Genomic DNA, 25,272 nt, shown 5'->3' with positions numbered 1-25,272 from the left:
GACAAACAAATGGACAGAGGAGCTGCAAAGGCAATGTGAGGCTTTCTGAATCTCCACCATTTCCTCCTGGCACACCTCATTTATTTTAAGTGACAACCATAGTGCAAAGTACAAGACTTCTATTGTTTCTATTGCAAAAAACAAGTGTATACTATATGGGGTGAAACTGAGTTTTATGTACTACAGTCACTGAAAATGGAGGACAGAATCATCATAAAAGGGACAATATGTCACTCATACATTAGAGCAGGGGTGCCCAATACGTCGATCGCGATCTACCAGTCGATCGCGGAGGTAGTGCGAGTAGATCGCATGCCATTTAAAAAATAATAATAATTAAAAAAAATTAAAAAAACTTTAGCGACAAAACCTAGCTCCCAGTGTGCAAATTAATGTCAATCACTACGGACGCTGCGCCCGCAATGGTTGGCCGCTTGAATGGATGTATTGCCAAGTACAGGGAGATGTTTTCCCCGACTTCCTTAATTACCACTGCAAAATACACCAACAAGCATTATGCGCTACAACGCTAAACATGAAAGAGATCGCGGATGTGGCAACAAAGATCGTCTAATCGAGCGAGAGCTCTTCAAAGACGGATGTTCTGTGCGCATCTGGAGAAGGACTGCAGCCACTCTGACTTCCTGCTGCACACTGATGTGAGATGGCTTATAGAGCTCTGTCCGGAGATACAGGAGTTTCTCCATGTTGTTAAACATGCAGAATACAACCAACTAAGAGTATGTCAATATGCTCACGTTTCTGAATTACAATTTAAAACGTGTGTAAATTGTGTGTTCCCCTGAAGAAGGGAGCAGCAAGACGTGGGCCTGTAATGAGTCATTTTGATTTACTTTTAAACCCTTGCGCTTTAATTATCGGGTAGGATGGACAATTTTTTTAAACTTTTGGACTTTGAATGGCACTTGCAGCCCAGTTATTCTTTAGTTATTTTGCACTTTCAGAGGCTTGATTGCTATGTTGAGTTACCTTTAAAGCTTTATTTGTACTTTTTCTTTACTTTTAAAGCATATTTGCACTTTAATTTGTATTACTATTTAATTTATTTGTTATGATGATGTTCTGATGTTCAGATCTTGTTACTCAAATACATTTGAAGTTCAAATTCCAACATTTTGAGTTACTATTCTTAATTTGCTATGGGAAATAGTCATTAGATTAGTCGATTAATCGAAAAAATAGTCGATAGATTAGTCGTTTATGAAAATAATCGTTAGTTGCAGCACTAGAGTCAGCCTTTTCTCACATGAAAAAGATTAAGTCCAAACACCGTTCCACCATGACCGATGACCATTTGGTCTGGCTGACGCAGACTACCAGCAGCTACTGTCCGGACTATGCAACCCTGCTGGTTCCATGCAGTGAAGTCATCAGAGCAAAATGTAATGACCAAAAATGTACAAAATTGCATTGTGTCATAAGGGTTCATGCAGTTATGCAAGGTACACCAATATTGTAAATATAAAGTATACTCTGTATATTTATACATTAATAATGCTTTATATAGATATAAGCATTATTAATGTAGGTAGATCTTTTTGACTTGGTCATTTTAAAAGTAGCTCGTGAGCCAAAAAAGTGTGGGCACCCCTGCAGGATATGTCTTCGTATACTGTGGTGGTTTGGTCAGAAGAGTGGACACAGAGACTTGTCTACATGTTGCCTGTGTGGACGGTTTAGTTTCACCATGACGAAAGGTTTTAGTAGATTTAATGCTGTGGACAGGCATCAGCATTAGTTCCTGATTGACATGAACCTCTTGCATTGATGCATCCTCTTTGCTGTAAAATTATATTAAATGATGTATATTGTTTTATTTTACATTACTGTAAGAGGTTTTATGTGAATACATGTTAGCACTCTAGATAACGTATTGAAACTTGCATTTGATTTGAGTCTTGGTGAATGGTTGGCTGTGGTGGATATTGAGCCTCACTATTTAGCTTACCGTTAGTAAATCTAAAATACAGAAACTAAATGGAAATGACACAGTTCCCTTGACAATTGACAGGTTATGCAATGATAAAGCGACATGTCATTTCAGGGGCGGTGATGAACCAGCTGATGATATTATTTACTTTCGACTCATGAGTTAAATGTTTTGACGGTCTTTTGCAAATTACAAATTAAGTGTTGTAGCATTGTTTCAGAAAATGTGCTTTAGCAACTGAGAAAAGCTGTCAAATAAAGTGTTCTGTTGTTCTTTCAATCTTAGAAATATACATTGTTCATTGGAAAATGAATTTGCTGAAGCATGACATTTTTATTATTAATTTGGGATCATCCAGTACATGATTAACAGTGGAAAATAGGTCACTCAGTACTAAAAAATGTAAAATATACATTAATTTGTCAAGGCTAGAGAGATTAACGGGTTGTTCTGTGGTACAATTTGTCTTTTGTATTGAACACACTTGGAAAATTAGCATTTATTGAAAAGCAGAGAATTGCATGTCATGGGAACGTTGAGTCACTTTTACTCAGGACACATTGAATATGTGCAAACAGAAACTCTGCTTTGACCTGAATTAGTGTGTTAGCTCTCAAGATACAAAATGCAAAAGGCCTCTGTTTTTCAGGTTAGAAAAATGTATGAGCCCTGATAAGTATTCTATCCCACAAAAAAAAAGTTTTGGTCTCTACCTCCTTGAGAAGACACAGTGAACTGTGACATGGTGAGAAGAGACAAATGGAGGTAAAATGTTGGTTTAGATGTCAAGAATCAGTCAAGATATTTTTGGGCTCTTCCATCTAGGAACACCACCACCCTGCACCCCATTGTGCAGATGCTAAGAAAATATGCTATGAAGCCTGTCTTTGAGAAGAGCTAAAAAAAAAAAAAAAAGAACAAAAAATCCCATTTGTCCTTGAAAAGTTGAATTGCATCCTTGAAAAAGATGTAACACAGTAAGCAAATATAACTCATGTCTTATTCCAGTTTCTTTCAATCATTTTTGTGTGACAACAAGGTCGGGTCTGTTAACAGTATAAGAAGTGTGACAACGTCAAGAAGACTCACTGCTGAAAAGGGATGAAATGCTGTTTGTCCTCATCGTCTGTTTTGCCATGGCCGATATCTGTAATGTCCATCACTGAAAAGACAAGAGAGCATCACAGTAAGGCAGCAGACCGTTGTCAGAGATAAGCTAATTCACCAGATGCAATGCCGTTTTAGTTTTGTAAATTCAAAAGCAACAGCAATGTACTAGTTTTGATCGTTTTTAAAAAGGGAATTTACTCAGTGTATCTCTTCTACCTGTAAAACAGAAGCTAAGCATGGTGTTGAATCCCCCTCACCTGTTGCCTGGCAAGGCAGCCAGCCAGCATAGTAAAACAGATTGAGGCTCCAGCTCACAAATATCTATGCATCGTTTCTTCCACCCAGATCTTTTCTGAAAGTGATTCTTTTTTTCCTGGCTAAGAAAAATGGTACTTCTGAGAGAAGTCCTAACTTTTGCTTCAGTCCATTTGCTGGAAAACCAGAGGAAACCATTCCTCATCAAATCCACTAATGATCTGGCCAAAAACAAAAAGACGGGTGCAAAACCAATTTCCACCGCCTCCTTTGCCAAGGCAGACGGGAGGCATTTTCTAGTTCAGGAAGCAGGTGTTCCCATTTCATTCAGCACATGGATCCTTCATTTCTACACTTCCACAGAACTATTTTTGCAACTATAGCACCAGAAAGGAGTGGCGTTCATTTTGTTGTGTTGACTTCTGTATTGCGTAAATCAATATTAGGTCATTTGAAAAGCAGCTCACCAGCCACACCAAATGGTCTCCTCAGTCCTCCAGTGTGCTTCTTGCCCTCTTTGAGCTCCATGCTGCCCACTCTGATGATCTGGCACACCAAGAAGAGTCGCGGCCTCATCAAGTCACTGCTGCTCAGATCCTGGACGCAGAGGACAACCATGAAGATGATTAATTACAGCATATTTAGAGATACGGTGCATTACATACAAAAGCCAGTGGACTATATGTATCCCTTGCCTGAGGTAGGGATGTACATTCATATAGCCAGAGCTGCAGACCAGATGGCAAATATTACAGGATGAAAGCATGTAAAAGTTTAAACATTTCACTTTGCAGCATCTTTATGTATTTATTTATCTGGATGTTTTTCAAGTCAAAGGAGTCTCAACTTGTGTGCTTTGAAGAGATTATTATACTGATTAAATTTCAGCTCTTTACATTGATGAATGTGGTTTTATCACATTCTGAACCACTATTCCTGGTAGCACACATGCAGATTAACACAATGAAGTGTTTGGATGGAACTACTGCCTGTGTCATCAACATAAACAGCAGCCACATAATAGCGGTAAATGTATTCACATTTTCAAAGATGTGCCGTGAATATGAGCCATTCAGTGAAACTTTCAGCAAATTAAGAACGATCCAGGAGCAAATTGTCTCCTTTGTCACAGATTCCAGGCAGCATTTGGATTGTTCAAATCCGAAGCAGGGGGAATACAGTCGGTGGCCTGGGATTCAGTTACCGTGAATAGAGCTGGCAGGTTGTTGAGTTTTTCAATTTCTTTAGGCATCCCCATACTGTCCCAGCGCACCAGGAAGTTCTCACTGCATGAATTTAAATAGGAAACAGAGTTAGATATTGAAAGGCATCAGGAGAAATAGAAAAATAGAAAAGAACTCATCTAAAAATAATTTGTATTATTTTATCTGCTTTATTATTTTTCGATTATATCTAAAGTGTCAAGAACATTCAAAGATGAACGCATATATTGAATAGCAATAATCTATTGAACCCAATAGACCTTTCTCAAAGCAGACAGGTGATGGCAGAACGGTTCGGTAAACTGTCATTACTCAAAGAAACACAGCCATCATTAATGGTATTAGTTACACCTGTAATGTCCCTGCAGAACAATTCCCGAACGAGGAGCTTTTTTTTATACGAAACGCAATAAGCCGGATAGTTGTCTGACCCAGATTGGAGCTGGCCGATGCTATGCTATGATTGACCAGTCTGCATTCAAGGGGCGGGACTTAGTAAAAGGTCAATTGTGGAATTAGCAAAAAGGTGAGGAGCAAACCTGATAAATTCAGACTGGTCGGGGTCATACAGGGACATGAGGAGCTCAGCATCTTCTCCGATGTTGCATACAAAGTTCTTCAGGTTCATGAGTAGACTGTAGGTGTGTACCGTACTGAACAGGGTCTGGCGCCTCATTTCCAGGTTTTGTTGCCGCGTCTGCAGAAAAACAAGGCCCCACGCAATGCATGGACACAGATATTTTTTGAAATGAACCGCCACTATGGGAAAAATGGTGAGCTAATATAAATAAATCAAAGTCATGCCTTCTCTTCCTGTATCCTGTCATCGACACTGCGTGAAGCGGTCTCGTGTGCCCGGAACAGACTGACCGTACTGGTCCAGTCAGGATCCAGTGTGTTTCCTGCTTCATCTCGCACCACCAGGTCCAATCCCAGAATCCTGAGCGGCACAGAGGATCAAAGGGTGTCCATTAGGTTTACAGGCACAATCTCAGAGCAAATAAAACTTTACAATGGTGTCTACGTCACGAGGCAATTTACTACATAAGGGCAGCAGGACACATACCGGTTTCCGTAATCAATCTTTGCTGTGACTTTCTTTTTGAGCTCCACAAGGTCATCCTTAGGCAGCGTTCCCGACAGTATCTGAGATCTATATTCGATGAGACTGTAGGACATCTGCTGAACACCCCTGAACAGGGTGGTCTTGTTCGCCTGTCAGATAAAGATGTACACATTTATATATCCTTCAGGGGTATGGAACAAAACAAAAATGAGTCAAAGTAATGTGAATTAGAGTAGGCTTCTGTGTGCGACAAGTTGAAAAGCTGATAGGAGACACATACCACGTACAGATTCTGCCATATCTGTGCCCATTCCCTCAGAGTAGCACCGAGCTCCTGCACCAGGGGCAAGTCCGCTGGAATAATTATTTCCTGTTGGCTGCCAGCCACAAGGAGAGAATAATAAAACACTGGAAAAGTGGCTCATCGCTCACAGATCATGTCACATAATTTGGACAGGCTCAAGTGCATTTCTAATATTTGATAAATAGTTGGATGGTTTCCTTCCACAGCCAAGAAAAGCATTACTGAATCTTTACTTATGGTAATTACAAGTGCACTGCTATGTTAAACCAAAAGCAAAGTGGATTATCATTATAAGGATATGTTTGCTGATATGTGATCTCACCCTGTTCCCTCAACTGTAGCCTGCTTTAACTGGATGTAGGTCGATGGGAAAATGCCCTGTAGAAACAATAAGGCAAAATCAATATATACACACACATCACAACATTGCTTATAGGATAATAAGAGAGCTAATGATGGTCTTACCTTCTGGGATTTCTTGCGTAGCCTGTAGCCCCTATACCAGCCTGAGGAAATATGAATAACAGAGAAACATGTCACAGTGAGGGAGAGGTAGGGGACGAGACAGGAGCGATGACAGTAAATCCTGTCAGGAGGACACTGCTGTAGACTAATTTACATTATTATGCATAGTATATCGAGCGCAGGTTACTTCAACATTTCATTTAACTTCCTGTGGCAGCTTGCTTTCAAGAAGTAAAAGAGGGATGTGTCAGGGCCTGTTGTGTGTTCAGACTTGCTCACCTTCCAATTTCTCAAGTATGTGCACTGTGTCCCCCACCTGAAGACACAGCTCCTGCTCCCCACTGGGCTCATAGTTGTAGACAGCTGAGAAACAAAGTAGGACTGTCTCATTATGACAAAAACACAAAACATTCAATAAATACTGCGAACAAAGAAAAGACTTAAGCAGACAGTTTGACTGTGGAGATTGTTCCTACTCAAGGTCCAGTGGCTTAAGAAAAAACCCAAATCCCTATTCAATCACTCACTGCACAAAGAAGCAAGTTTTGGTACTGGTTCACAGGTTTTCAATTTCTCCCTGGGAAAAAGAAACCAATTCACCCTCATTGTCGCAGAACTTGGACTCGTAAGCAAAGGGCATCTTGATCTTTGATGTATTCTTTATCTTTCTGCTGTTTGAAACAGTAGGCTGTACAAGTGTGCAGCCAGCCTGTGTGACTCAAACCTTCAAAGCATTTTGACGATTCTTAATTGAAACAGATGCCCTGAGGCTGTGGCAGGTAGCTTCAGAGTAAAAAAAACAAACAAAGACAAGCAGAGCTCAAAAGGCGATGGCATCACATCCTGTGTATTTCTGATACCAGTCATCATACCAGTGTGGCCTTTGGTCAATAGTTACAATATGCAGGTTGGATTTCTTCCAACTGGCTCACCTGCGAGCCCTTCCCTTCACTTTTATTACCTCAACCGATTTCCTGGAGGCGACTCCTGCCTCTCCGTTTTTTAACTCTCTTACCAGGACACACATGGGAGGGATCACACAATAAGACACACACACACACACAACACACACACACACACACACACACAGACACACACACACACACACACACACACACACACACACAGACACACAGACACACACACACAGAAGTTGCAAAAGAGAAACCTTGGCAAACAACATTGTAGCAAAGGTCTTTGCCTTGACTTGAGAGAGCCACAATAGCAAGCAACCACACTCATCGTCAGATAGAGGAAATATGAGCTGAGCTCTGCCCTGACTTGCATGGTGATAATGCTTGTTGCTGGAGGCTAGATTTCACAGCACGCTCCAACTGGCTCGGCTTATCGCACCTCAGTCTGAATACCAAAACTTGAACAAAAAAACACTGAAAGTAGCTACCTTTCTCCCTCTCACGGACAGGTTTTTCCACCTCTCCATATCACACATTTGTTCACGCAGATATCTCTCCACGGGGAATTTTGCATTTTTAGGTTAAGACTGCATTTGTGTAACCAGCTCATGGAGCTCTTAAAATATTAGGTTAGACCCATGCCAGCTATGTTAGGATAGCACCTGCACACATTCACATGAATGACGCCTTTCCGTAAGAGCCCTCATCCGGTCATCGAAAAAGAAACCTATATGGGTTCAGAAATAACACCAAACTTTCTTTTTTCCCTCCTTCATTCAAAATTGTGTTTTCCTCGCATCACAGTTTTGTTATCTGTTCTGACCAAACAACCCACGATATTATGAACAGAAAGCCCAGACCTTTGGAGCCAACACAGAGACATAGTGTGTTGTTTAAAAACAAGTTACCGACACACACTGGGAGTTCTCTTGAAAAAGAGTATTTGTTTTCACCAAGAAATTATTTGTGAAGCCGGAGGAATATTGAATGAAACGTGCACTGGAGAAATGACATCTACCTCTCGTCATGCCGAGAGCGACAATGGTCCATTCACCAACTTGACACAGTGAAGACACAGCATGGCCTGGCCAAAGCGTGGCAACATGCCAATGGCAGACACCCGGCTGAGCGCATTGTGACGCCCCACTGTCTTCACTAAAAGCCGTTGTCTGGGCCTTGGCAGCACAGCTCATCTGGACAACTCAGACACACCATCTTCCTCATAAATGCTCAGCCTGAAGCCGCTGTAGTGCATTTCAGAAAATCCTTAATCTGTGTAGGTTCAAGCTATTGTGCATGCTAATGTTAAATCAAAGTCAGCCCGATTCACTCTAAATGATTTATCATAGAAGTGGATTAGCCGACAATTAAAGAAGACCACGGCTGAACAGTTTGAGCAGCTGCTGGCAGCTCATCAAAGTTAACACGTTTCAATGAGAATGCTTTGTTCTCATCACTAACTGGGTGTGAAAGCAAAACATAAACTGTTCCAAGTTATGGACATGATAACACACAAAGAAACAATATGATGTAAGTTAGAGCCAAGCAACCACTCTTTGAACATATAGATTAATTCTGATTGAAGGACAACCCTTCAAATCGTGAAATAAATGAAATCATAGAGCCAGAAATGTACCAGAGACATAAGCCATGCTAGACAAACGGTCTCTTACGACATCAAACTATAGTTTCACTTATACAATACAGCTTGGAAGCGAAACATACTACCTACTAAACAGGAGAATCATTGCAAAAAAAACGGATAGTATTTCAGTTTAAAATCAATGAAAAGCAGAGGTATTACATCAAAAACTATATTTGTTATGAATTTGTAATTGTCTTCAGAAAGCTATTATTCACTGATTATCATATATCTCTTGTAAAACTGGTCATGAGGTGAACGCAAGTCTATTAAACTTTGTTTTTGAGCCAGCCTCAGGCAGGACGTTTCCAATCATAAAGACTTCAGTCGAAAACCCTTTTGCCTCCCGTCTGCTGTCTAGACGATCTGTCACTCTTAATATACTGAACGTACTCAAGCTAATAAATCCTTATAGGTTATCCATAAATCATAAAGCTAATTATCAAGTTTAAAGCTAATAGCACAAAGGGGATTGAAGTAGACCATCATCTTTTAATTTCCGGTTCAAACCCTGCTACATAGAAAATGACAATTGCCTTATCTGAAGGAGAAAAGCAGCAATGTCTTTCTCCATGTTCCTAAATAACTACTCTGTAATGATGTTCCCGAGTTTAAAAACTCATGACTGACCATCCAGCCATCTGGTCAGTCCATCAAAACTGAGAACAACGTCAACACGTATCTTACCGCCAGCAATCAGATCTATGGATGCCACAAATATCCACAGCTTTAGATTTGTTTTGATAATAAATAAGACGCCCACATAGCACAAAACACCTGCAGAGCAAACAACTTTAAGCCTATGATATATATATATATATATATATATATATATATATATATATATATATATATATATATATACAGAGTAATATAAGAGAGTAAATAGAAGGTAGTGCTGCTTGTGTCATATTCATTAGGAGTACTTTATTCTACAACATAAGAACAAAACATGTAAACCACCCGGGTTTGTTGCAATGGATCAAATGTGGTCAATATAAACAATTAAGTCCCCCTCAACTCAAAAATGTGTTTTATTTCTTAAATGTTTGTGCTTTACTGTGGACAGTTTGGCACCGAGTTGACAAAGTGGACATACAAGCATGATTTAGGACATCACAACTTGTTTTGGGGCCAATCATGGCCCAATATTCAACGGGTGTCGTGAGAAATGGACACCTGATGCCTCTAGTCAAGTGCACATACACTGAGAGTGTGCTTGTCTTTGACATAGGAGGCCTCTTGCGTTCAGCTTTGACTTATTGGCAAAGTCAATGGAGGATTTTTTCTTTCTTTTCTTTTGCTTTTAAGAACATTTTACTAGTTTATTGATTTTAAGCATTTTAACATATGTATATTCAATTTTAAAGGGCTCTCCACCGATTTACCACTCTACTCCGACACCATTGTCAGACTCATGATGTACAGGTTTAGTAAAAAAAAGATAAAAATGTATGCAGCAGAACCAGAGATAGTCTTTTTTATTCCACCTATTCTTCTTCCTTGGCAAAATGTAGTGCCTAAATTACCCACAATGCAACCCAACCACCGTCAGTCCAATCGGAGTTCGGGGTGTGTAGTTCTCGTAGCAGATAATGTGGCCTTGAGCATAGGTTCAAGCAGAGCTCATGCTTCAAAGAGAAGAGGACTGCAGAGGTCCGCTAACCACACCTCTCTCCAACTCCCGAGATTTGTTTTCATTTTCTAATTTGTAGTCGTCAGCGGCAGACCTCAGTGACCTTCAGGGATTTCCTGCAATGACCCTAAAAGCTTTATACAGCTTTCTCCCATATGCAGTTTAGCTCAACAGTGTTCCCCACCACCAGACTTGATGGGTAAAATCAGTGGACTTCCTGTATTACCGTTATTAAAAATGGCCTGCTCCATCTGGGTTTTGTTCATACAAGCATTTACATGACTTCTCATAAAAACGACCTTGCCCTGAAATCTAGTGAACCCATTGGATGTCATTATGGATGCAAATAATGTAAAAACAGAGATGAAGTCAATTAAACTAAACAAGTTATTGGCCTGCTGGTTTTAACGCTTCATTTGAGGCTCTAGTGCAGTGCTTCTCTTCAGGATGTAAAAATTAGGAAGCGATCTATGATAGTGTCACTAATTCACCATAAAAAATTGCGTTGATATCTTAAACCCCATTTTATCCACATTTCCCTATTAGCTAAATAGATAGAATTGATATTATCAGAAACCTTCCAACTCTTCTTTCATCTCAAAATGTACTTTGCCTGTATTTGGGAAAATCCTGGGTTGACTAATCGGATTAACAACGTAAGACCTTGTACAGGGTCCGATGGCATTTTAGGGATTACAGTGTTAGTGACTCCTGCCCCGTTTCAGAGACGAATGACAGCAGAATTGCACAGTGTACACAATCACACAGGGCAACACTTTTGAACACCATACTGGGATCTAAAAAGATAAAACCCAAAACAAATCCTCAACGTCAGCTGCTATAACAAGGTCACAACCAAGTGGGTAGTGTTTATGCAGCACAGCAATCCATACCCACCTGCATTTGTTTTGGTCACAACAGAGCAAACAACACTTCCCTTAAAAGATAAGGCCGTGAGAGGATTCAGGTTTGAGCGAGGCATTTTCAGTCCTGGGCTCTGAGATTCACACATACTCCAGAAAGACTACGCACAATAGGCACATTCACTATCCACACATGCAGGGTTTTCCTCTTGTCTAAATCATCTGCTGCACACCAGGAAACTGTCTGGGAAAGAGTCCGTAGCTCAGATTTAGCGGTGAGTCAGTGCCAATGACCAGCCAACCTGTCAATTACAGTCAACCTGAAAGGAATTTATCATAGAGCCTATACAAGTTGTGCAGATTTGCCTTGAGGGTGTGGAGGAGTACCTGATAGCAGGAACATGCATGCAGAGTAGGCCCACAAACACACACACATAAATGGGACAGGGCCACACCTTATTGCAAGACATTGTGTGAAGTGTGAAGTTTAAAGGAACCACACACAAAAAAGTGCTTTATAGCCTCAAAAGACAGTTAAGGATAAGCGTAACTAAGCGACACTGACATTTGCAGTGTCAATGTAGATGCTGCTGTTATCTGACATGCACACAGTACAGTCACAGCAGAGGCTCCCATGCGGGGCCCTGCAGGACTCCGCGGGGGCTTCAGGGGACCTGCCAGCAGCAAAATGAGGATTCATTTAAGTTCACTGCAACTTCCACGAGTCAGCTCAGCGAGGTTAAGTACAAGAATGACTGGTATGCTCATTGAATTCTTGGCTTTTTTTTTCTCCATTTCCCCTCACCACCTATTATGGACAGTTATACAAGTAATGTCTTACTGCTCTACAACAAAATGTCTAGAGTCCCCGGGACAACAAGGGAGGTAAATATCGAGTTCTCTGGAGACACAAAAAGTTTGGGAAAAACCCAGATGGGCTTCACTTTCAATGCCCGCGCCATGCATCAACAACAACAACAACAACAAAAGTATCCAATAGCTTCTGTTTCCCAACTTCAGAGTTCTCTTGAAGTTACTTTATTTGGGAGTTCGCTCGGCGAGCTTCGCACGAGAACAACACACGGAGCTACGTTTGAGAACTTACCGACTCCGTACTTCTCTTTTTTAGTCGGGATCCAGCGGGTCATTTCGGGGGAAGACGTAAAGCTGAATAAATAAATAACTATATACAAATGCCAAACGAGGACGGGCGGTGCACTCCTGCTCGTCTCGAGGTCTACAGTTCCGCCATCATGACTTGTAAACGGGGAGGGGAGAGGAGGGCGCACACGGCAGGAGAGGAGAGGAGAGGAGAGGCGTGAACTACGAGTTTCCCAAAGTAACTTCCCCCACAACAACAACACGCTGCTGCTCGGACACTCGTTTCATTAAAGGGCTCGTCTCCACCAGCGTCGTCCGCGAGGCGGTTTAATTTGCCCGAGACGCCAGACAATCGATAACTGTAGCATTGCTCATAAATCCTCAAATGAACGTAAATTAAATTCGGGGACGTTATAATGAGGCTGACCTGTCCCTCGCTTTGCTTCAAGGACTCCTGATGTGCTCGGCGCTCCAGTTTCAGAACCACTGGCACACAATTTGACAATCTAGAAGAGAATAATTAATTGAAACCAGAGTTATAAATCACTGGTGTGTCATAAATAAGTTATTAGCAGGTTATTGTTTTAATTTGAAATGAGATTGAATTGCAAACTGCATACCGCTCCTCACATTGACTGGTTTAAATGAGACCTAAAGTCAGCATAAATGTACTAAACCTGCTTGGACTTAATCCTAGTCATACTCACATAAAGCTGTAATTGTAGTAACTGTGCATAGTATAACGGTTCGTCGAAGGAAATGGAAGTATGACCAACACAATGGAAAGCAACTTCACGTCCACTTTAATTTAAATGTCATTTCAACAAAGCCATGTAAATCACACATAACGCCCACCACTCTTTCCCTACACGGTGAAGTAATTTACAGCTGCTGACTGAAGTCTGGTAGCCCACTTAGCCTTTTGTTTGCCCATCATGCGTGTGCGTGTGAGTGTGCGTGCGTGTGTTTTCTGCTGTTGCTGTCAGCCAAATGGTGCTGTCAATAATGTTCAGCCATCCAATGCGTTTGTTGTTTGGCAGGGTGATGTCCATTTCCCCCCGTCTTTGTAATGTGGGTGCATTAAAACACAGCTTGTAGTGAATTCGCACGAACACAAAACAATCACAGTCTGATTGACAGATATTGACATATTTTACAAAGGGGAGATCTATTGAACATATGGCAACTCCAAAATAGTATTGAGCTGTTTTACTGGCCAAACTATAATCACTCAAAAAAATGTTTTTAAAGAGTATGCCTTTATAGATAGATAGATAGATAGATAGATAGATAGATAGATAGATAGATAGATAGATAGATAGATAGATAGATAGATAGATAGATAGATAGATACTTTATTAATCCCCAAGGGGAAATTTCTTGTCATAGTAGCGCCGTACAACTTGAAGATACAAATAATCACACAAGATAAAAAATCAAATATATAAAGAAGCAACAGGGATGAAAGATATATACAAATAAAATAAAATTAAAATAAAGTAAAATATAAACGTATATATATATAAATATACACAAAAGAATAGAATACAACTAACTGGAATGAAATATATTTACAGCCGCAGAAAAATGAAAATGTTTTCAATTGATGCCTTTTTCGCCACACAATACAAATGCGAAGTTACTCAGAAACATAACTGTGTGATACTTTTCTTTCTTTTTTCTAACCCAATGTATTTAGTGTCTGCCATTTGTTTGACAAACATCATAAAGCTCAAGGATTCCAACGTTCCAGCTCAAGTTCATCCTGAAAAGCAGATACTATAAATGTATTTGGAAGCTGTATGTAGAATTTCCAAGGTTATGGCTTTGACTGTTCCACATGATTATTGTGACCTATTTCTGGCTGAGCTCTATTGGAATTCGTTATGAGAGGACTTCAAAACTACTCATGCCCTTTTCACCCCTAATTCTCTTTATTCCCATGGAAAACTCTCTCACACTTCTCATCAAATGTTGAGCTTCTTTTGTAAATGTTAAAAACAATCAAATCAGCAAAAAGGAATACAATATTGCCACCACCTGACTGCTGTGTGCTATTGCATACTGTAGACTGTCACTGGTAGGACCTCAAGAATGGGTTAAAAAATTTTGTCGCCTGGCATCTTAAATATATGCTTCTATGAAACTTAACTGACCACTCTTAACTCTTCCCCCGCAGAATTGTTAAAGGCAGATCATTAAATTCAGATGGGGTGCTGGTTTGGGTGTGTGTTGGTGCGTGCATGCCTTGCATTAATGTGTGTGACAGCTTGACAAGCAGAGTTGAACTTTAGAGTTCGTCCATAGTTGAATGCCCCTTCAGCAATATAGACAGGCTAAGTCTTCACAGGAGATCTCCGCTCCCTTCATCTTTGAACCTATATCAGAATGTGTTAATACTCAGATGTCCTTATATTAAAAACCCCTGACAAGGTGCAGCATCTTAGTAATGTTGGTAAAAAAAAAAACATGTGCAGATGTGCAAGGTAAATGGAAACAGGTGCACTTGTGGATACAGAGCCAGAACAGCTGAATGTAAAGACTGATTGCTCTCACTTTCTGCATGTGCTGTGGTGCAAATGGGCTGGAGTTATTGTAGATAAAGCTATTGTTTGTATCTGTTTATTTCGCCTAAGGGTCTCTGAGTGTGTTACAAAACAGATACATTATGAATGAACATTCAGCTTGACAGACAGCTGAAATAATATAAAATATACTGCCTATTTACCATCCACCTTCCTATACTCTAGCATTTGATTAGCTAGTGAGCAAACATGCTTGAGTGCATGTGCCTCTGTGTTTTATTTTTATGGGATGCAAAAAGATGAAGCACATCAAGCATCCATATGTATGAAATGAACTATTTGAATAAAGCTTGACCTGACTTGACTCCAATGTTATTCAGTGGCTGACTTCAGTGACAGACATGACTAAACTCAGGGAACCGTGATTTCTTTGATAATGAACTACAATCCTTCAGAGACTGCTGAGTGGTAGGGCTCTAAATACTGATCGTAGCCCCACTGAAGTGTTCAATTCCTGAGACAAAAGCAGACAAAAGACCTAATGGATTTATGGGTCCACTGCCAGGACCGCATGACGCCAAAGGCAAAGTGGGCCTCAGCATCTACCTGGCTGTCTGGCAGCAGATTCAGGTAATAGTCTAATCCTGCAATGTTGTGCAGATAGATCAATGCACTATCTGGGCTCAAGGGCTTAACATTCTGAGGCAGAAGTGGATTTGCTGTTGACCTTTGGCGCAGCATTATCCAAGCTTTTCTACAGAATGTTACAAACATTTGTGTTTTTAAAGCGTTGACGTCAGATCCTGTGTGTGTGTGTGTGTGTGTGTGTGCGTGTGTGTGTGTGTGTGTGTGTGTGTGTGTGTGTGTGTGTGTGTCAACATGCTCACTGTGCTATGGTGCAAGCTGTCCATATTTATATGTACTTATATTCACACCTTGAATTCCTGTGCATTTACTCAACGTGTGATATATCCTTTGACGTGACAAAGGGGCTTGTTAGATAGCGTGGTATTTTGCAGAAAGGTCTCACTTTCAGCCTAAAGGAATACAGACACGACAGCAGGACATATATAGTGTTAACGCTAGGATTAGCACATTTATAAGTTGGACATCTCATTTTCAGGTTGTGATGCATGAGAAAGGATGTGCCCCGAGGCTCCCATATTTGTCTCCATCTGAGTCAGTGAAGCATCCTTACCCCTGTAGTGGGCACATAAGGCCATCTGCAAACTCTATGTGCACACCAGAGAAAGCAAGTATCTATTTTTAGAGTGAGAGAGTCACAATTGTTAATGAAATAGTCTCTGTCTGCTGTCTTCCAGGCCAATGTGAAAGCTTGTTCGACAGAGCCTTTAATTAGGCGATTCTCCGAGATCAGCAGAGGGAGCCACAACTCTTATCTCAGACTCCCTTTTCTTTGTGGAGACAAAGCGTGGCTGTCTGACAACCATGACCGCAGTCCGCCACTGTCTGAACCGGAGCCTGAACAGTCTGAGAGGAGTGCCCATACCCACATATGATAATAATAAAAAAAAAACATTCAGGAAGACAAGTGCTTCTCTCAAGGTGAAAGTATAATTTTTCCCAAAAAACTGAAAATCACTAACTCTTTGTGATTCTATTCCCCTCATATATCTATTAAAATGTATAATGTAAATATGCTTCTCTACTGCAGGCGCCTACTTCTGAGTATACTAGAGTGCAACGTTTCATATCAGCATCAATTTGGTTGTAAACTTAAATGTTCTCATGTGAGTACAAAAGTAACAACCAGTGTTGATGCTACCCTGGTCTGCAGATTAGATTTCTGACATGAAGTCCAAACAGTCAATCATTGTATTGTGTATCCTCCTGAAATACAATATGCATTTGTTGTAATGGAAAACCTTTCCTTGTTTCATGACTCTGGGATTAAGACAGATTTTAGACAACCTGCTGTTAATTCTAGGTGTACGTGTGTCAAAGAGTTGTTTTTTTATATATATTTTTTTACATTTGTTATATTTAGGTGCGGTGATTTAATTTTGTGAAGCCACAGAGTATAATTATACTATCTAGAATGTGTTATGACTTTAGAATTTTCTCTATAGGAGTCAAATGTTTACATTGAAAACAAACTGTACACATACTAATAGTTTTTACAGGTGCTGCTGCTGATATCTCCTTCTGTACCTTCAGCTCCTTGTTTTTCATCAAAACATCTGGGAGGTCTCAGTGAGCTTCAATGATGGGCCTCCTTCCGTCTGACATAGTGTATGCCCACAAGAGGAAGAGGGAGTTATACGATTTATATACCAGTCCGTTTACAGCGCAAATATGTCAGATGAAAAAGGGGGGGAACTCAATATCTGAGAGATGAAATGTGATAACAAAATATTACAGCTTTGCATTGATGTGCTACATTTTCCGAGGATCTGTGTCTCACCATGCCCACACACCAACACACCAACACACACACCAACACACACACACACACCAACACACACACACACACACACACACACACACACACACACACACACACACACACACACACACACACACACACACACACACACACACACTTGCAAGCCATAGCTGTATGTGACATGAGTAATACATTATGAGTACCTGAGGGAGTATCTATATATCCTGCTGGTGGTTTACTATATATATTGTAAAGAGCTCTATCACTTCAGCATTCTGTCTGCAGGGGGCTTTGTGTATTAAAATCATGCCTGTAGTGCATCACTGTTGTACTTTTAAATCAATAAGAAAACCTTTACAGTATTGCTATCTCTTTGAGTGGTGAATGGTGTGATGGAGTGCAGCCAAATTCAATGCAAAGTAGAATTTCTCGAGTTATTAAATTGAGTGCTCCCTTAGGCTGGGGCTGGTCTTACAGACAGAGAAAGATAATTGAGCTCAGATTGGGGTAAATGAGGACAGGAGACTGGAGAGGAGATTTAATACAGTTTAGGGCCTTGCTTTGACACATGCGAGATTGTCCAGAACACGTGTAGAAAAAGTGGAGTTATGTGCATATGTTACAGTTATAAGATGATGCAATATTAAGTGTGCCGCAGTTACACCAAACAGAAGCCGCTGTGTCTGTGTACATGTGTGTGAGGGGTTTGGGTTCATTTATGTGATAGGGATTGCAGCTCTGCAGATGCCTAAAGGAAGCCCCTGGTCTCGCCACCTCTTTGCTGGGTAAAAAACAGTCTGTCCTCTGTCAAGGTTTAGTGCAGCAAGGTATTTTTCTGCTTCTCCTCTTTCTCTCTCCTTCCCCATATTCCCACCCCCCCAATTCCGCCTCGGCCTCTCTCTCCCTAATGAAATTGCTCACTCTTCTCCTCTCTCCTCCTCCTCTCTTTCTGGCTGTCCTGCGTGAGTTGACACTTGGCCAGATTCTTTGGTGCAGCAGACTAGCTGAGTCATAAAGGTTTCAGTGCGCCCTGATTTATGGACAGTGATGTGGATGTGGGCGAGGCAGCAGGAAAAGCACTGGTGTCAGCTCGCTGATCACAAAGAGACTATAGCCCATCAGGCCACAGACGACCTGATGACTTGAGATAAAGACAAGAACGCCACTTCAACTCATTTCTCACATAGACTGTGGTTTAGCAAAGTCAAGAGAAATTGAATGAGGTTTTATTGGCAGGTCATGTTGAAAATGTGAAGCATAATACTGTCTTTTTTTTGTGTGTTTTTCATTTCAAAGGTGGACTTGGTTTATTTTGCTGAAAGAACCTTCAACAATCCAGACTTTACTGGTTTGCTGCAGCCCTCCTTTCCATTGAATTTAGACTGATCTATCAATATGGATAGAACCAAGGGCTCTCTAGCTGCCATCTATGTTATTTTTCCATTAATTAACCTCCATTAGCATTCTGGTGAGAAAGGAACATTCTGAAAGAAATTCGCTAGTAAAACTATTTATCCTTGCTTGTGAAAGTGAGAGCTTGGACATTGAATACAAATTTCTGCTAATATGTTCATTTGTGACACTTCTTTACAAATGAAAAGCCTGTTTTGAGTTGACGAGGCTTCAAGGCTTTATTAGAGTTCAATGCAGCACATCATGGCATCATTTAAAGCACTAAGTGAGGACTTGGAGTAAGGCATTTCAAACTAGTTATTGCACATACAGAGAGTCTGCAGGCATGTCTTGGTGAGTGTAAAGCACAGAGGTGTTAGGGTTGCAAACAAATCTCCTCAAAGGAAAATTTCTGATTTTTTTAAATTTATGTTACATTTCTTTGCAGATACAGTTTGCGCACATGCTGTTGGCCATTCAAGTTGATCATACAGATAATGTGTTCGCCAACATGTTGTCTTCTATATTCAAGAGATTTTGGGTTTGAATTAGAGAGATATCTTTGTACATATAGAGCACCAGGAAATACATCCTACAGCCAGACTGCTAGCAGGTATTTCTAAAGCATTTACATTTTTACTTTTTCATCTGTTGTTTTTCCCATTTCTCTTCGACCTCCACATCTTCTTGTTTTTTAGTTTCCACCTCCTCCTTCTCATCCACTTCATCCCCCTCTTCTTCTTTCTTTTCTTCTTTCTCTTCTTCTTGAGGTGGGATCTCTTCTCCTCCATCCTCGACATCTTCTTCTCCATCCGCTGCCTCATCCTCTTCATTTCAAAAACCGTGTGAGGGAAGATACAAGTTAGAATTAATTTACTACTACACATATGTGCATATAAATTAAACACACTAACCTTCTCCATCTGCTTCTTCTTCTCCCTCATCTTGTTTTTCCTCCTCCTCTACTTCCGCCTCCTCTTTCTCATCCTCCCCCTCTTCTCCCTGACCTTCCTCTGCTTCCTTCTCCTCTTCCTCTGCTTCCTCCTCCTTCTCCTCCTCTTCCACCTGCTCCACCTGCTTTACCTCCTCTTCCTCCTCCTCCTCCTCCTCTTCCTCCTCCTCTTCCTCCTCCTCCTCGTGAGGAGGGCTGGCCTCAGCCTGCTGTGCTTGGCTTGCGGATATTGTTTCCTCTGTGGAGAGTGATGAAGTATAGAAGCGGGAGCTCATCAGGTACGGAGCTGCAGAGCTCAGCTGAGACTGCAGGGAGAACTGTGTTCTTCCGTAGGATGGAGCAGCGTACATGGCGTGGGAGTAAACATTGAAGGACCCTGGTCCAGCCACATTTAGACGATTCTCCTCTCCCTCAAGGAGCTTCCTAACAAAATAGACAAGATATGACATCAAATAAATGAGATGCAGAATTAGTGGTGCTGATAGTATTCATTTGAAGTACAAGACAATTTAAAAACACTGTAAAGTGTAAAAGACATGTACCTGTAGGCTGCAATCTCGATATCCAAGGCCATCTTCACGTTCAAGAGGTCCTGATAATCTTTCAAGTAGTGAGCCATGTCATTCTTGTTTGCTCTCAACTCATCCTCCAGTTGACTTATTGTATCCTGTATAGAAAAGTGACATGTTAGTGGAACCTTATGCGTCTCTTAATCTTCAGGGTATCACTGTGTGGTGTATAACTGACCCCACTGGCATTACTGAAATCATTTTATGATGGAAATAATTCAAGGCTGTCCCCTTATTTCAGTTTCTTTCTGTTACTTACTCACCTGCAGTGCAGAGATCTCAGCACTCTGTTTCTCCTCCACGTCCTGGAGTTGGTTTTCAAGAGCTTGATTCATCCCACGACCGGCATCAATCTCCAGACTCCTAGCTTTGAGAAGCCGGCGGTATTCTGATGCCTCGTCTTTGGCGTTACGTGCGCTCTCTGTCTTGCGAGAAGTGCCAACTGTCATCACATTTACCTTGTTGTCGAACCATTCCTCAGCTGACTGACGGTTCTGATGTGCCAGCTTCTCATACTGAACACGGATGTCACGGAGAGCAGCGGACAGGTCAGGTTTGGCGACCTCCATCTCTACTGATACCTCTGCGCTGTACTGTATTTGGGCCTGCAGCTCTGCAATCTCACTCTCACAAAGGCGCTTTCGGAAGGCCAGCTCATCCAGCAGGGTCCCAACTCGTTTCTCCAGCTCAGCCTGTCCCAGTGCAGCCTCATCTGCTCCCTTCCTGGCATCCATGAGCCTGCCCTCTGATTCCTCTCTGCCAAGCACTTCGTCCTCATAGTGTTTTTGCATGTTACTAAAGGCGTCCTCCATCTCATCCTTGTGGTCCTGGGCTGCTTGCTTCTCATTGTGGGCTTCTTCTACAGCAGCACGGAGCTGGCGGATCTCATGCTCATACAGCGCCCGAAGGTTGGATGGCTCTGTGTGCCTCTGCCTGAGCAGCAGAAGTTCGGTCTCCAACAACTTGTTCTGCTGTTCCAGTTCATGAACCCTCTCAATGAAGCTTACAAAACGGTCATTCAGGTCCTGCAGCTCAGCCTTCTCCTGGGTCCTAAGTACTTTGAACTCAGAGCTAACCTGGGCTGCTTGGTCAAGGCGAAGCTCGGTGACAGCTGCAGACACTGGAGCAGAAAGCACAGAGGAGTAGCTAGAAAAAGCTCGGTTCTGTGTTGGATAACTTCTGCGTACAGATGCATAGGAAGTTATTGGGGCAGCGTGACTGGAGTAGGCAGACCTAGATCCTATTCCTCCTCCAGCTCCATATCCTGCATTGCGCACAACTACCCTCCTCTTGAAGGTAGAAGGGAAGTAAGGGCCAATGCTGGTGGAAGTCATGACTTGAGAAACGGCCTGCCCTGTGTCTAGGAATGTAGCTGGGTTGACTGCACAGTGAATCTGCATTACACTGGCTTTTATAGAGCCAGTAATGACTGTGACGTAAGCTATTTTTTGCAGGCATGCTGACAGAAGGAATTGATAATGGTGCCAGCAAGTCCGTCTCAGCCAAGGGAGAGATGGGGTGGGGTGACTGAGGATGAGTGTGGGGGATGGCGGAGGCGGGGATAAGTGGTGGAGCAACAAGGCACTGCAACAGAGAGGGTCACTGAGGACAAAACAGTAGACACTGTTACTTCTAAAAACTGCAGAAGTTGTCACAATTTGCTACAATACATCCTGACAAAGACATAATGTATCTGCCATGACACTGCACTCTTGAAATACTGCCGGTTGGAAGAGAAGAGGAAATGCTTGCTTTGTTTTGCATCATCTGTTTGCTGTGTTAGAATGAATATTATAAAAAAATGTAATTATGATCTAAGTATCACAATTAAATGTAAAAGCAAGTCAATGCAAGCAAATCAGCTTAATACCAAACTTGATCAATCCTGCCACTAAATAAATACACAGCAATCTTAGAGAACACATTTGTACTGGTTTATAAATTAAAGGTTTGCCCTCTAGTGGTTATTATGACACCATACAGGTTACATATTACACATGCTGAATATACATGTATAAAGCAAAGTACACTGATACTACCTGGTTATTCCTTTATTAAGCTCACATGAACTGCATGTTGAATAAACCCAATCTCTCAGAAACTGTAGGTTGTGTCCTGCTGTAGCAATAATGCAGGCTATTGAATATGTTGTTGCATGATTGGAAATATGAAGAAAAAAAAAATTGAAAACGTGTTTTCAATATTACCAGCTGTACAGGTCTATATCATGTTTTCTTATTCTTTTATTGCAATTAGCAATTTCAAAGCATTTACCTTGTGGTATATGTCATTTTAGTTCCATCAGTAGTTGCTAGTGTGGGTTCACCCAATAACTTATTGTATGATTGGACACATGAATACACCCCCAGCGTATTGACCAATGAGGGACGACCTTACTAATTGGCGGGGAGCGAACGTCGCGCTGTGACGCAAACACTCCTAACGTTTACAATAACAAAGGATTGAGAGTAAATGAAGTTACAAACTTGCTTTGTGCTCGTTTGTGTCACATTTCCACATGTGACAGCAGTGGTTTTTAGACTTGTTTTAGTTGTAGTAGGTTAGTTGGTAGCGACGATACAAATGCGGTTGAAACGAGGATGAACGGTAAGTCGCTCAGCTTTGCGAGTGATGGACACCCGGTAAAACAATAACGTGAGCTAACGTTAGCTCGTAGAATGTGTCTGCTAATGTCAGCCAGCTCTGGCGGTTAGTCTGACGGGAGCGGTTAGCAGTTGGGTTTGCTCACGTTTGCCCACGTTTGCCAGAGAGGGAGTTATATATACCAGCTGGCTCGTGGAGTTCACCAATGAAGCATTACAATGTGAACGTTACAGCTCCCACCGCAGAGCTAAGCTAAGCATGCTAAGGTTCAGCTAAGTTACTCGGTCTCAACACCTCGATTAGAAATGGTGTGTAGGGATATCGGCCGACTCCAGCAGGTTGCATTGATCTTCTCTTTGTCGAGTTGGGGTTTATTTAGTCAGACAAGCTGTCGCATACACTGAACACTAGTTACTTGAAATGAATGAACATTATAGGGGCTGGACTGGATTTGGTAAATAAAAGAGAGCAAGTCTTTGTGGGTGATTGTCTGGTGATGGGACATGCAACTAAATGTTTTTTCACGCAACGTTACTATTCTTTTTTTGTTGTTGAATTGTTGTCTTGCCTGCTTTTATCTTTTTGTTTGGTTTCCATACATTTCTATAGATCTAATCAAAAGTTAAAAGCTGTGAAGGTGGAAGGTCTTCTTGCCACATATTAAAATGGTAAGGCTTTTAATGAGTTCATCCTCTATCTGTTTTGTAGCAGTATTTACAAACTCCCCCTCATACGTTATATATCTGCCTCTTTTTCTGCGTTCTTAACAGATTCGCATAGCAGCACTGAATGCTGCTTCGACAGCTGCAGATGAGTCTCAAGACCCCTTGAGAAGTAGCAAGAGTCGGACAAAAGAGGCTCAGGTACTGACCGTATGCAGATGAATCAGCAAGTTTAGGCCTATCCGCTGATGTGGACGTTGTTTTTTCTTCTGGAGATGTAAAGAGGTTTCTTCTATTTCTGTCTGCAGGAAGCCGAGGCATTTGCTTTATATCACAAAGCTTTAGATCTGCAAAAACATGACATGTTTGTGGAATCTGCCCAGGCATATCATGAGCTTCTCAAAACTCCACTGCTCAAAGAGGTAACATATCACAGTCTATAGTCCTGGCAAGGCCGTAATGTTCTCACAAAATCACTTTAACACACCCGCTTGCTTTGTTGTCGACTGAATTCTGCATGATATCCAGAAATGGCACTGATTTATGATTTTAAAAAACTATAATGATCATGATAACATAATTCACATTTAGTAGACAATTAGAACAATTAAATACTGATCAGTATTCATAGGTCAGCTACTTCACTCACATTTAGCAGTCCTTTGTTTTTTACGTCCTCTGAACTCGTATATTCATTTCAGGAGCTGATGCTGAAATAATCTTTGCTAATCTTTGTAACTTGTTTGGTTGGATATGTTAATTTGTTATCAGTTTTGCACTATTGATAAGCTTCCCTTCATATTACTTGAGGTCTTTATGTGAACTTGTATTAAACTGTGTTTAGTGCCAAATCTGATGTATCCTCTAATATTTTAGGCCCTGCCCTCTGATGATCAGAAAGTGGGTCTCAAGCATCCCGGACTGATGTTGAAATATTCTACTTTTAAAAACTTGGCTACAATGGCTGCATTGCGGGAAGATCTGGAGACTGCTATGGAGTTTTATTTGGAGGTAAAACAAGTGCCAATTCAATCATTGTTGGCTTTTTTACTGCTTTTTGCTCAATGCTTTATTTTTACTCCGTGAATAACTTAGTGTTCAAACCATACACTGTATCTGCTCTGTTCTTTTCTCAGGCAGTTATGTTGGATTCCACTGACGTGAACATGTGGTACAAAATTGGTCAGGTGGCTGTACGACTAGTGCGCATTCCTCTGGCTCGACATGCCTTCGAGGAGGGATTGCACTGTAACCCAGACCACTGGCCCTGCCTGGACAACCTCATCACTATTCTCTACACCCTCAGTGACTACACCTGTATGCAATCTATCATCATAAGCTCTTTGCTGTATGTCCTCTCTCATTACCAGTGCAAAAGCTCAAGTATATAAAGAAAACTAACTATCATCTGCATACATTTTCCAGGCTGTTTGTACTTCATCGCGAAAGCATTAGAGAGGGATCATTGTTACACTAAAGGCCTGGTGTTGAAGGAAAAAATCTTTAAGGAGCAGCCCTGTCTGAAGAGGGACACAATGCAGATGTTCATGAAATGGTGAAGCCAGCTCACTTTTTTTTTTATTCCTCCATTTCTTAAGAATATGCTCTAGCTGCAGCACTATGCTTTCACA

General features: G+C 41.3%; 3 protein-coding genes across 8 annotated transcripts in view; 1 reads left to right on the top strand and 2 right to left on the bottom strand.

The window, feature by feature from the left end:
- Window positions 1-12,664, bottom strand: part of dock5 (dedicator of cytokinesis 5) — a 28,743-nt gene extending 16,079 nt beyond the window's left edge. For all 6 annotated transcript variants that reach the window (XM_079221611.1, XM_079221614.1, XM_079221610.1 and 3 more), the window contains exons 1-11: window positions 12,535-12,664; window positions 6,654-6,737; window positions 6,375-6,415; window positions 6,232-6,287; window positions 5,886-5,982; window positions 5,606-5,754; window positions 5,344-5,479; window positions 5,079-5,236; window positions 4,521-4,602; window positions 3,784-3,913; window positions 3,041-3,113 (exon numbers count right to left, since the gene is read on the bottom strand). In XM_079221611.1, coding sequence (XP_079077737.1) covers window positions 3,041-3,113; window positions 3,784-3,913; window positions 4,521-4,602; window positions 5,079-5,236; window positions 5,344-5,479; window positions 5,606-5,754; window positions 5,886-5,982; window positions 6,232-6,287; window positions 6,375-6,415; window positions 6,654-6,737; window positions 12,535-12,577 — 1,049 coding nt within the window. In that variant the 5' untranslated portion in view covers window positions 12,578-12,664. The remainder of the gene's footprint in view (window positions 1-3,040; window positions 3,114-3,783; window positions 3,914-4,520; window positions 4,603-5,078; window positions 5,237-5,343; window positions 5,480-5,605; window positions 5,755-5,885; window positions 5,983-6,231; window positions 6,288-6,374; window positions 6,416-6,653; window positions 6,738-12,534) is intronic.
- Window positions 12,665-19,077: 6,413 nt separating this feature from the next.
- neflb (neurofilament light chain b) lies at window positions 19,078-21,775 on the bottom strand (the record flags this gene model as incomplete). Its single annotated transcript, XM_079221841.1, has 4 exons — window positions 19,078-19,681; window positions 19,769-20,229; window positions 20,349-20,473; window positions 20,639-21,775. The coding sequence occupies 4 exons, from the start codon at window positions 21,773-21,775 to the stop codon at window positions 19,491-19,493; spliced, it is 1,914 nt and encodes a 637-aa protein (XP_079077967.1). The 3' UTR covers window positions 19,078-19,490.
- Window positions 21,776-22,975: 1,200 nt separating this feature from the next.
- Window positions 22,976-25,272, top strand: part of cabin1 (calcineurin binding protein 1) — a gene marked incomplete at its 5' end in the record, with an annotated part of 36,307 nt that continues 34,010 nt past the window's right edge. The window contains 6 exons of the mRNA XM_079222906.1: window positions 22,976-23,017; window positions 23,750-23,842; window positions 23,950-24,063; window positions 24,518-24,652; window positions 24,778-24,958; window positions 25,067-25,196. Coding sequence (XP_079079032.1) covers window positions 22,976-23,017; window positions 23,750-23,842; window positions 23,950-24,063; window positions 24,518-24,652; window positions 24,778-24,958; window positions 25,067-25,196 — 695 coding nt within the window. The remainder of the gene's footprint in view (window positions 23,018-23,749; window positions 23,843-23,949; window positions 24,064-24,517; window positions 24,653-24,777; window positions 24,959-25,066; window positions 25,197-25,272) is intronic.

The sequence above is a fragment of the Taurulus bubalis genome, assembly GCF_910589615.1.
Source record: "Taurulus bubalis genome assembly, chromosome: 8".
NCBI lineage: Eukaryota > Metazoa > Chordata > Actinopteri > Perciformes > Cottidae > Taurulus > Taurulus bubalis.
This window is presented reverse-complemented; position numbering and strand designations above follow the sequence as displayed.